Raw genomic sequence first — 13,001 nt, forward strand, 5'->3', positions numbered from 1 at the left:
GACAAAAGTTCATGCTGATCTGCAGTTATCTCAGGGGTAGCTTGAAATGGCATAACTGCAGCAATTTCATTAAAAGGTGCAGCCTGATGTTATGTAATGATCTAGCTCTACATTTGTATCGTTACTGTTCTCCTTTATTTTTCCTTAGGCAATGTCACCCAGAGCAGAGGAATTGAACCAGGGAAGACATACACTTACGAATGGAAAATTACTAAAACTGACCAACCCACTGCCCGGGATGCACAATGTATTACAAGGCTGTATCATAGCGCTGTAGATATTGAGAGAGATATAGCCTCTGGGCTGATTGGCCCACTTCTGATTTGTAAAAGTGAAGCATTGACGCAGAAGGGTGTGCAGGTAACATGTTTGGCAACCTATAGAGATAGATTTTGCTCAAATAATATTATTTGATCTGCAGTGAATTTGGTTTTGCTCCCCTTAGAGAACTGTGGTGTAGAGAGCAATTAAACCAATAGAAGAAATGACGTGAATTAACAGTCCTCTAACTCTCCACAGTGATAGAGGAACTATATTCTGATTTTCTTAGCAACAGCAGCATTTCAAGGAAAGGCCAGCCTGACTTGAAAATCTATTTCTAGACTTGATAATAAACTTTCCTGCTGCTGTTACACCTTCACACTCTGAAGACATTCAGATCTGAGCTGGTCACTTTCTGTAACAGATATAACTCAACAGGGTCTCACAATCTCAGGCATCACTAAATCCAGAGCAACCCAAACAGCATGTGAGGGTTCTGGGAGAGTTGTTCTCTTTGCCATCCATTGAAATCTTGCTTGGCAAAGACTTGATCATCACTTGGGAGAAAAAAATGTCAAAAGCTTGTGTTCAGATCAGATCAGGAAGCTGGTCCTTTTACAGAGACCCCAGTCATACACCATCTGCGTATCAGCAGTGCTAGTGACTTGCTTGGTGCTCTACCACAGGTTGGTTGCAGTAGTAGGATTGTCACCTTGAAGTCTTGACGCCCTAATTCCTTTCACTTAGCCCTTGGATCATGCTTGCCGCAGCTCTGGTGAAGCTATATTGCTTATATAGTAAGAAAGATGGTAGGACTGAGTCTATAATACATGTCTCTGCTCATAAAAAGTAACTGCTGTGTTGATTGTCTTTCAGAAAAAGGCAGACGGGGAGCAACAGGCAATGTTTGCTGTGTTCGATGAAAATAAGAGCTGGTACATAGAGGATAACATCAAGGACTACTGCAGCAACCCTGCCAGTGTTAAAAGGGATGATCCCAAGTTCTATAACTCGAACATAATGCACAGTGAGTGGGATATCAAGCTGAACATTATGAAAGCTCATGTGAACCTGAGCATTCAGTGACTGCTTGTTCTCGGATGCAGTGCAATCAGGGAATTCTCTAGAGAGTCAGTGAACTTCTAGCCATGCTGGGTGGCACTGTATGGAAATATGCAATATTTTAGGGACTAGGCTGGCTCTGGACCCTAAAGCAAAGGCAAAGGTTATTTAACTTTGATACAGCACCCTGCTGCCTTAGACATACTATTACCAGAGCTGGAATCTCCATCAAGACTATTGTGGTTTCAGCCCTGTGCCAGTCTCTTTCCAGGTGCAAATGTGAGTCTGGTTCAGTGGACTGACATCAAAGAAGAGGAGGTTTTAAAAGTCTTACTCTGAAAATACTGAGACCACTTTTATTTTGCTTTTCTTTTAGCAATAAATGGCTATGTGTCTGACAGCAGTGAAGTCCTTGGATTTTGCCAAGATAGCGTGGTTCAGTGGCACTTCTCCAGCATTGGCACTCATGATGAGATTGTCTCTGTTCGCCTTTCTGGGCACTCTTTTCTGTATCAAGGGAAATATGAAGATGTGTTGAACCTTTTCCCAATGAGTGGAGAATCGGTCACAGTGGAAATGGACAATGTTGGTAAGTGGTAAAACTACAGTGTTTGACAGCTATTCTAACTATAGTGTTTGACAGGTCTTCTAAGACCATTTTTAAACTCCGGTCTATAAGGGCTTGTCTAAATAGGAAAGACAGCTTTTCAGATAAACACAGTGCTGGAAAATGTTCAATCATTCCCCAGTGCAACTGATGTGTACGGAGTTTTGTTGGCTACACAGACTTAGCACATAGCATAATTGTATGCTATACTGAGGCTCTTTTTGTTGATTTTTTTGTTGTTGTTGTTTAGTCGGGTGTTTTTTTCACTTCACAATTAGTATTGGGGTTAGCAATGATCATTTTAAGGCAATTCTAAGATGGTCCTTGAAAACAATCCAGTATCAACTCCACTGTATGGTTCCCAACTCTGCCATGTACTGTCCATCTTCAGTTAGCTAAAATGGGCCAGGACTGTCAAATTATGCTAGTCGTTATTGGACAAAGTGGCTACACCTCATCTTAGGCTTGTGGTCACTTAGCAGCAGTAAAGTCTGCCTGACTGAATTGGATCACTGGTCCATTGGTATTCATCTCAATGTCTAACTAGGATTAATACCATATCTTGAAAAGGTGATGCTAGAACCCTTTTAGTCCACACTTGTGGAATTACCTGCAAAAGGACAGAGATCCAGCCTCATTGAAGGCTATGGGTGTTTATTGATCATCCTAAAATCCCACAAGGTTTATGTATCCTTATCCTATTTAGAATACCAACTTTTTTGTATCTTTTGTCTATTTAAACAACAAATTCTTTGTCCTCAAAGCTTGTTTTCGGTAATCCTTTAAGTTAAAAATGTATTGTATGTTAAGTGTTTTTTGTTGTTCAAGAGAAAGAAGTCACTAAAACTCCATCAGACTTTATGGAAACCTCCCCAGTAATGAAGTTGTACTTTTGCTTGATTTTGGTATGTGATCTGTTCCTTCCATCTAGGGCATGTTTTCTTTTGTAAATTTGCTGTTAGAAATAAGGAAAGCTATTCAAGTCACTTCAAATTCTGATAAACACAGAAAAATGGTATGTCACATTTTTAATAAAAAAGGCTGGCATCCTCAAGCTCTGTTAATTCTGTCTATTCTGTAATTTATGCTAGTTGCAAAAGCAAGCTGTAACAAGAAAAGAGCTTGACTGAATGCTGTTTAGGGAAACATTATATTTTGTTTAATCTAAAATGCTTCAGATTGGCAGTCTAACGTTTTGTGTCCAGATTGGAAATTCAAATTACTTTATTCTTTTAAAGATCATCCTTTATGCATTCAAAAGTTTTTAAAATACTGTGTTTGTCAGTCGTTTGTCAACATTGCCTCAGAACATATTTGTCCTGTTCAGAATGCTCTATCTGTGGTAATGTGTGCAACACTAAGGACGGGACAAAACTAAAACTTTATCTCAAAAGATCCCACTCTTATATCCAGATCTAAACACAGGATCCTTTATTGTTTCTTTTTCATATCCATCTCTTTCATGGGTTATGTTTGGACACAGGTCCTAGGTACAGCTTAATCTGTGGAAAAGAGCTCCACCTCTTAGATGTATTTATTTATATGTGCTATTATTTATTTACATTTATTATTTTTCATTGCAATGAGAGCTCATGGAAATCCCAGATGAGGATTAGCACTCTGCTATAGCAGGTGCTGTAGAACCAAACCCAGCAACTTGCACTGACCACTTACATGATAGGCAATGTCCACACTAATAACTACTGCGTATTAGAAAAACACTTTTATTTCAATTGCAGGTACTTGGCTTTTAGCATCCTGGGGTACCCCAGAGATGAGTTACGGCATGAGGCTGAGATTCAGAGATGCCAGATGTGACTATGAGGAAGATTACACATTTGATGTTGTGGATTTCACTTACACCAAGACTGATAAAAAGGCTGTTTCCACCTCGGTTGAAGAAGATGTACAAGAAGAAGAAGGAGATAAAGAGGATTTGGATTATCAGGATTACCTGGCTTCTTTTTACTCCATCCGAAGCTCGAGGAAGGCAACAGGTGATGAAGAAAACCAAAACCTTACAGCACTGGCCTGGGAACAGTATGAAAGCACTGATGCCACGAGTTCTGAGGTGGCAGCTGGCTCAGGTCTGACAGCTATAAATAGCGGTGAATCCACAAACACCTCTCAGTTCTTAGAAACTGGTATCACTTCTCTTCCCCCAGTTAAGGATGAAACATTCCAGTCAAATCACACATCAGTCGCAGCAGAAGAGGAGTTATTTTTAGCTAGCAAAAGTGATGGAAAGGCTGACTTAGTGTTTCAGAATAGAAGCCAAAGCAATTATGAAATATATTATGGTAACATGTCTGTGGGTGGACACTTGCTGAGCAATGAGGAAGGCCAAATGAATGTTGCAGACGATCTTCCCACTGATGGAAAGGTCAGTAAACTTTTTTCGGAAAAGGATCAACAGGAAAGTAGAGGAAGAAGAAATTATAACACTAACAGTAAAAGGAAAAGGCGAAACTCACTGGCCATTAAGTTTTACTCCATCCAAAAGATGAATGCCCTTCTAAATCATGTACGAAATAAAAATGTCTCATTTTCTGACAAGACAAGTGGACCTCATTCTGTGCATCATGCAGAGAACACATCCGATATAGCCATGGTGGGAACTGGCCAGCTTCCAAATGATTATGATGATGACCTGGAAGAGGAGGAAGCCAAGATGGAAAATGCCACACATGCAGTTAACTTGACGCTTGCTTTGGACCTCATTGTAGGAGATGGGTCTAACGCATCCAGTCTCTCTGAATCCAAGCTATCCAAAGATAAACGAGCAGACACTTTTTCTTTAGATCATTCGTTAGGCAATATAAGCCCTAATTCCAGTCCTGGAAGAAGTGAAGCGAAGAATTTACTAGAAGCATCATTGCCCAGGGCTAGGAAATACTCATCTAAAATAACAAATGAGGAATGGAATTTGGTGTCTGCAAAGGGGAGTCTGGGATTAGAGGCAAATTTAGATAAATCTGTTAGTGGTACGTTAAACCATCGTGGCAGAAATGGTACAGCATTCATAAATAAGAAGCATATGAAGAAATATCAAGGGTTCTCACATCTAATGGGAGGAAAACAGAAAGGGAGTCACATGCACCCAGTTCTGAAAAGAAAGGAGGGGAACAAGAATGATACTTTGAGTACATCTGGAACCTTTATCAAGATCCGAAAGAAAAAAAAGGGATATCCAAAAATGACCCACTTGCTGAGCCCAAGGAGTAAAAAGCCCCAAAAAACCACCAATTCTATGGCACTGTTTGGCCGTACATTTTTTCCAGGTGAGACCAACCACACAGCATTGTCATGTTGCACTACCACCACAGGGGCACCCAGTGAGGCCAGCCATACAGTGGATCTGAGTGCAACGAGACACGGAGAGTTGCTAAATGACACGCTCACCCCACGGCAGCTTAAGCCATCAATCACAATTGGACTTCCCCAAGAAAATGGAGACTATGAATATGTTATGGAAGGATCTTACAGTGAGGAAACATCAGGTGGTGAATATGAATACCATTATGTGAGCTTTGATGACCCATACACGACAGACCCAAAAGTGAATATCAATGAACAACGTAACCCAGATGACATTGCTGAACATTACCTGCGTAGTAAAGGCAATGAGAGGAGATACTATATTGCAGCTAAAGAGGTCTGCTGGAACTATGCAGGATATAAAAAAAGGTTTGGCTAAGTCACTTTCTTTCATTTTGCGTGCTATCCTGATACATACCAGCAGAATGTTGATTCACATGCTGATAAACTTAACAGCATCTGTAATGTGCAATGTGATTTCCAACATTTCAGTTGCAGAACTCTAAGAATTTTCCATGGGAGGCTGGGACCTCCCTAGAACTTGATAGAGAGAGATTACTATAGTCAAGAGGAACACAACTAAGAACGTGTTTGTTTTTTTTTTTTTCTTAAACCCCTTTTGTAAAATCACTGGAAACACTCTTTAAGTTGAAAAATCTGCTGTAAGAAGTGAAGGGAAACTTTGAGTTAGTTTTCTTATACTTGAATGACCTGTTTTACTTCCTTCTTGAGTTCTTGGATTCTGTAGTAGAGACAGGATAGAGACCTCCTCATACAAACTCTTTCCAGAAATTTATTGGGCTAACTGATCAAATACAGACAGGATGTGCTTATAGGCAGGATGAAATCACAATTTCTAGCACTAGCAAGAAGTGGTTCTGCTGTCTGTTCTCTACTGTAAAATGGGATAATAGCACTTTCTAACTTCACAAGGCTCCAGTACTGAAAAATACGTGAAGGGTGGAAAGCGATTAACCACACTGGTGACTGCCTTATGCGTAAAGTAAAAATAAAACTGCATGAATTATTGCGTAGTTGTTCCTGCTGTTTGGAGAAATCAGAAGGTGATTGGATCACAAACCCTTATGTTGAGGGTTTTCCTTACATTTTGACAGGGAAGACCAGCCACTATGCCACAGAAAAGAGCATATATGACTTGAGAGAAACTCTGTACTAAAAATTTGTTGTCTTAATTCATAAGATTAGGATCAGTGCACACCCTACAATGTGTAGGATTCCTAGTCACTTTTCATTAAAAAGCTGAAGTCTGTGGCCCTTGAAATGAACACGACCAAAACTGCCACAACTTCAGGTTTTATCAAAAGCAGCAAAAACAGGAGCAAGAAAGTTTTCATTTTACAAAATTCAGCTCCAAACATACTTTTATTTCTTAGATTGAATTTCCATTTTATTTGATTGATTTCCCCACCACCACTTTTTCGATATCCTCCAGTTTTACTCCTGCCTCATCTCAGTCCGTATAAATCGCACTTGCAAAAATGGCAGAAACCACAGACAATTTCTTGGTACACTTGCAAAATAAAGAAATCCTTATGCTCAGAGCTCTATATAAATCTCCCTGGTGAGGTTCATCCTCATCTGGTGTGGGGTGCATAGTTCCAGTGAAATTAACAGATCCCACAGAATATAACATCTCAGTGTGAAGAGCTGACAACCAGCCTTTCTTCCTACTAGAAGACTTTGGTTAAGTTTCTGTTTTTGATAATGAGGCAAGGTTTATAGGGAATTATAATACGTTTTATCAGAATAAGAGCATTTTTGTGCTTCTATTTAAGATCTGAAGAATGGTTTGAATGCCTAAATCTTATTTTTTTTCTTACCAGCTCCATGTTGCAAAATGCAGATATAATCAAATGTAAAATGTGTTTCTGTTAGCTTTCCATAGAAGGTACATCTGCAAGACAGTAGGGTATAGGGGGTAGGCTCACTGCACTCTGAGCTAAGTTCGGATTCAGATTATTAAGGCTAATGGTAAAAAAGGAAAATAGAATTTAGGTGGGTTTTCAGGGAGACTAGTTGGAGTTTTTCAGTAGCTGACCAAATCTTTGAAGGTCTCATATACCACTGTAGAACTAAAATTGCTTAAACATTGCAAGTTGTGATTTTCAGAATCACCTGACATTTGTGTTTATTCTTTATATTCTAAGATGTTCCTGCTGTATGAGTTTTCAGATTTCATCAAAGCTATTATTTGTGATTCACTGTGTGGGTTTTTAATTGGGTATTTCCTTTCAGTACAATGATGAGTGACAAAACCTGTAAAGATGGCACCACATATAAGGTGATTTTCCAAAGCTATACAGACAGTACCTTTACAACTCTTCAGGATGAAGACGAATATAAAGAACACCTTGGCATCCTGGGGCCAGTTATCCGGGCTGAAGTGGACGATGTTATCCTAGTAGGTCAATGTTTTGAATAGGTGTGCAGGATAAGATTCTTACGGCTATCTTACACTGTAACATAGAACGGGTCTAAAACTACCACAAACTTTTAAAAGATGATGATGGGGAACAGTTTTCAAAGCTAGAAATTGCAGTGTGGACATACAAGCACAGTGATGTGTTTCTTTGAAACATGTCCCTTTTCTCTCCTATTCACAGTAAATTCACTTCTGTTTTTCTTTCGTATTATGTTTCCCAACATTAAATACTGGCTTATCAGTCTAATGTAAAATGAGATTTAAGTTTCACAATGAAAAAAAAGTTTTTTAAACCCAGATGGCACTGAAAATATTACCTTTTATGTGTAAAGGGGACTTCTTAATTTTTTTTTATTGGTGAATTTGTATTCAAGATGAATATATATATATGTTCAAAAAGCATATTTTCCTCTGAAAACTTTTGCTGTAAATGGGTTGGTCAGTTCTAATACAAACCACAAGGATGGAGAGGAACTGTATCCCTGGTGATATGGTGGTATATTAGCATTAAGAAGCACATTGCTGTAGAGTTTCCCTTCTCTCATCCTTCTTCATCCAGTCTTCCAACACACAGGGATGGACTTAGATGGGGAGAGTAGATCTCACTGCGTTCTGCTTAGTAGGATTAGTATGCAACAGGAACACATTGAGCTACATATTAGAAACATGAGTAAGAGAAGAAAGAGGACGTTTTAGCTTGGGAGCATCATTCTCTAAGGAGAGGTAAATATGTAATCCCCATATCCTCATGCTTCTCTGGGATGAGTGAGAAGTGCTGACTTCAGTGACAGTGATACATACAGAGGTCTAGTGTTACTATTTTGTGCCCTTCTTTAGTGTGACCATGCAGCAAAGCATAAGAGGTAGAAACTCCCTATCTCCCTGCTTGCTGGAATTCAAGATATGCAGGTGTGAAAGGCAGCAGTAAAAGTCCTAGGAACCTAGACTCAGTGGAAGACAGGGAGCTAAACTCATGCTTTCTACTTCTTAATTAACTACCTGCTTCAAAGATGGTGGCTCTGCATGGAGATGTCAAAAGCTATCCCTGCCAGCTTTGCCATGCACAACATAGCCTGTAATCGTTATATAAATCTTGCCCCTGGTTTGAGGTCACATAAACATATTGTTTGGGGACTTTGGTTTAGGCCTGAATTTGCTGAACAGAATCTTTCTTTTTTGTTTTTCAGGTTCATTTTAAAAATCTGGCATCCAGACCGTATTCCCTCCATGCTCATGGACTCCTCTATGAAAAGTCCTCTGAAGGAAGCATTTATGACGATGAATCTAATGATTGGTTTAAGGAAGATGATGAAGTTCAGCCAAATAACAGCTATATATATGTATGGTATGCACACAGGCGATCGGGACCTGTGCAGTCAGGAGCAGCTTGTCGATCCTGGATCTACTACTCTGATCTAAATCTGGTAAGGAAATCTAAATAGAAATGGTAGTGTTGCTGGGGTTGATCACAGAATCACAGAAACATTTATGTTGGAAGGGATCACTACAGATCGTCTAGTCCTCCACCCCCCAACTCAAGCAGGGTCAGCTAGAGTAGGTTGTCCAGGACCATGTGCAGTTGGGTTTTTAATATCTCCAAATAATGTTACTCTATGGCTGTAGAAATGTAAGCTGCAGAACACGTTTTGGATAGCTCTCCTCTCTTTTGTGCCTGATGTTCCCATCTAACAGTCTCTTAGGCTCAGTTAAAAGAGGATATAAGCTGTTGAAGAATTCAAATTGGGGAATTCTTTGGTAGACTGAGCAGGGGAAAGTAAAGATAAAAGGCAACAGCAGTTCTGGCCTCTGTTTTAAATTTTTAAGGCCTGATGCATTTCTACAGAATACTATGGGTTTTTGACATCTCTTGGGAAATACGCTTTTACACCTAATATGAGTTTATTACCTTCTAGGAGAAAGATATTCACTCTGGTTTGATTGGGCCAATACTGGTCTGTCAAAAAGGAACCTTCAGTAAGTCAAACAACAGCAGAGCATCGACCCGAGACTTTTTCTTGCTTTTTATGATCTTTGATGAAGAGAAAAGCTGGTACTTTGACAAACGTTCTAGAAGGCCTTGTACTGAGAAGACCCAAGAAATGCAGCAATGCCACAAATTCTATGGTGCGTACTTCATTTTGTCAAGTACTCAGTTTATTGGGGTAGAGGAAAAGATGTTGGGGGAGGTAGCTCAGCTCACAGTGCATTTGAACATGCATACATCCTACATATTAATTATGTGAATTTTTTTTGTTCTCCATTGTACCCATAATAATCATGGTTTTAAAGATTAGCATTGACTGGAATTTTGTTACTAAAATGAAGAAAGAATGTATTAGACCAGAAATTTCAACAGAAAACTTGTCTTGCAGACTCACATGCATCTACCCCCCCATATTTAAAAATAAAAGAAAGAAAACCAAAAAACCCACTTTTCAGTAAGAAGCTAATACCCTGAAAACTTTTTGAAAGAAATTTAAAAATTGTAATAATTTGACAAATCAACTAGTTCTACTGAGGAATTCAAAGCACCTGTAGAACAGCCCTTCATACACCACTGTCTGGATACACAGATTTTAGTTATGTAGAGTTAAGTAAGTGGCTAGCTGTTCAAAGGTAACCCTTTTTTCTCTTTGAAATAATGGTCAGTAACGAAACTCTTTGAAAATCTGATGCTTGTGTGCTGTAAGTGATCATGGTTGAAAAAGGCATGTTGAAAACTGGAATCTACCTTTTGAAAATGTGGTCTATAAAATCACTTATTGAAGACGTCAGTTGCGACTATACGGCTCTGAAAATGTAAGCTGCAGAACACATTCTGGATGGCTGACCTTTCTTTGGGGCCTGATATTCCCATCTGACATTTAATCTCTTACACCTCCTTGTTCTCCTGGCTGCAATGTGTTGCAACCAAACTGTGCTCAAATCCTCTGGTGAGGTCCCTGGATTTTCTGAACTGATGTACATAGACTATAAAGCGTGTAGCACTTTGAACTTGAAAAAGTGGTGTTTTTCCCAAATGCAGTGTTTCATCAAATATCTTACTCATTTTAATAACTACATTCTTGCACTTTGATACCTGTTTTGTGAGCAGTTTTTCTTACTAACAATATGGGGTTTTTTTTCAGCCATTAATGGGATTACCTACAATTTGCAAGGCTTGAGGATGTACGAAGGTGAACCGGTCCGATGGCATTTGTTGAATATGGGTGGGCCAAAAGACATTCATGTTGTTCATTTTCATGGACAGACCTTCACAGAACAAGGAGAGCCAAAGCATCAGCTTGGTACATACACACTCCTTCCAGGTAAGTGTCAGAGCAGAATAAGTTCTAAGGGGTGACCGTTGCAGTCTGTCGTCATCATACCCAATGTAAAGGTGAACAGAAGTTGGTTTTGAGCACAGTGAGAAAGAGTTTGAGACTACTTAACAGTTCATTTGCCTCTGATGGTCAGGAGGAAAATCATCATTTTGCACCTCGCTTAACACTGGCGGGGTGGGTGGGGAATAAAGATAACTGCTGTCCTCTACAATTGGAAATATGAGTAAAGTTACAGACAAAACTTAAGTGGTTGGACAAATGTCTTCCTCTCAGATGAGAAGGGATATATATATATATATATACATACAGAAAACGAATAGCAGTATGGTCTGCAGCACTACCTTCTGTTTTGTACTTTCCTTGGCACTCACCAGATATGTGAGCATGAGCAGGTTTCTCTCCTTTAGTGCATCTCTCTTTTCCTATCTGCAAAATAGGTCATAGTGCTGGGCTTGGCTTTGGAAGGAGCTCAACAGTAAAGGTCAGGATTGGAAAAAGAAAGTCGGTAGGATAGTCCAGCCACCAATTCCTTGTGAAATGACAGACATACAATAGCATGGTATTGTATATATAACAAACCATCCTGTTCACATGTCCCGAGGCTTCAGTACCATTGAAGTCTCACTGTTTGCTGGGAAACACTATTGGTATCTCCCTCAGTACGGTAAGGGTTTATTTTTATAACGTCAAGATTAGTGTAATACACGAGAAAGAATGTGAGCCCTTCTTATGTCCAGGAAGAAAGGAAATAGGCCAAAAGCATTCATTAGACCACAGGATATACTCCTTCACCCATCACTGTCAGCAGTGCTAGTGTGCAATAACAGAGCTTACGAACCCTGTATTGCCAGCTACAAGTGCGTTTTGGGTTTGGTTGGGTTTTTTGTTTTGGTCTTTTTTTAAAAAAAAAAAACAAAAAAAAAAACAAAAAAAAAACAACAAAAAAAAAAAAAAAAAAAAAAAACAACAAACCAAACACACAACAACCAACCAGGAAATAAAATCATGGGATTGGCTTGGAATAATAGGCATTTATTTTAGTGAACGTTTGGTGGTTTATTCACTACTTAAGCATTTTAAGGTGATGTTTTTCACTGACATCTACATATGTTTTTGTTTAAATGGGAACAAGAATTATCGTATCTGCACTAACTAGGAATATAAGAAAAGCAATGAAGCATGTAGTGTGCTTTCTAAAAAGCGCAGCAAACAGCCTAAACCATATCTGCTTCCTGTTCAATCCTTGGCCCTCCTGGGGCATGCAGAAAGTGAGGGGAGGGCCCATATGTCTGATTCTCCTACATCTACTTTTGGCTTCTTTACATCCATTCTTTAGATTACTTGAACAACACACTGGGGCAGCAGGAGTAAGAACTATAATCAGCACCGCAGAATTAACATCCCTACGTTATGTAATAAACTTAATAGCACTGTTCATTAGAGGGCTTAGTGCTGTACTTAATCACAGAATCACAGAATTTCAGAGTTGGAAGGGACCTCTAGAGATCATCTAGTCCAACTCCCCTGCTAAAGCAGGATTGCCCAGAGCACATTACTCAGGACTGCATCCAGGCGGGTCTTGAAAATCTCCAGAGAAGGGGACTCCACAACCTCCCTGGGCAGCCTGTGCCAGTGCTCTGTCACCCGAACCGTAAAGAACTGTTTCCGTGTATTTGAACGGAACTTCCTGTGTTCTAACTTGTGCCCATTGCCCCTCGTCCTGTCACTTGGAACCAATGAAAAGAGCCCGGCTCCATCCTCCTTCAACCCACCCTTTAGATACTTGTACGCCACAATAAGGTCTCCCCTCAGCCTTCTCTTCTCCAGGCTAAAGAGTCCCAGCTCTCTCAGCCTTTCCTCATAAGGGAGATGCTCCAAGCCCTTAATCATCTTAGTTGCCCTTCGCTGAACTCGCTCCAGCAGTTCCCTGTCCCTCTTGAACTGGGGAGCCCAAAACTGGACACAGTATTCCAGTTGTGGCCTCACC

The 13,001-nt window shown here is 39.8% G+C and overlaps 1 protein-coding gene across 1 annotated transcript in view; it reads left to right on the plus strand.

Moving 5' to 3' along the window:
* Window positions 1-13,001, plus strand: part of F5 (coagulation factor V) — a gene marked incomplete at its 5' end in the record, with an annotated part of 39,931 nt that overhangs the window by 17,409 nt on the left and 9,521 nt on the right. Inside the window, 8 exons of the mRNA XM_082498485.1 lie at window positions 149-360; window positions 1,138-1,288; window positions 1,700-1,912; window positions 3,670-5,617; window positions 7,505-7,670; window positions 8,879-9,115; window positions 9,605-9,815; window positions 10,820-10,999. Coding sequence (XP_082354611.1) covers window positions 149-360; window positions 1,138-1,288; window positions 1,700-1,912; window positions 3,670-5,617; window positions 7,505-7,670; window positions 8,879-9,115; window positions 9,605-9,815; window positions 10,820-10,999 — 3,318 coding nt within the window. The remainder of the gene's footprint in view (window positions 1-148; window positions 361-1,137; window positions 1,289-1,699; window positions 1,913-3,669; window positions 5,618-7,504; window positions 7,671-8,878; window positions 9,116-9,604; window positions 9,816-10,819; window positions 11,000-13,001) is intronic.

This window comes from Vanellus vanellus, assembly GCF_965231255.1.
Source record: "Vanellus vanellus genome assembly, chromosome: 1".
Lineage (NCBI taxonomy): Eukaryota > Metazoa > Chordata > Aves > Charadriiformes > Charadriidae > Vanellus > Vanellus vanellus.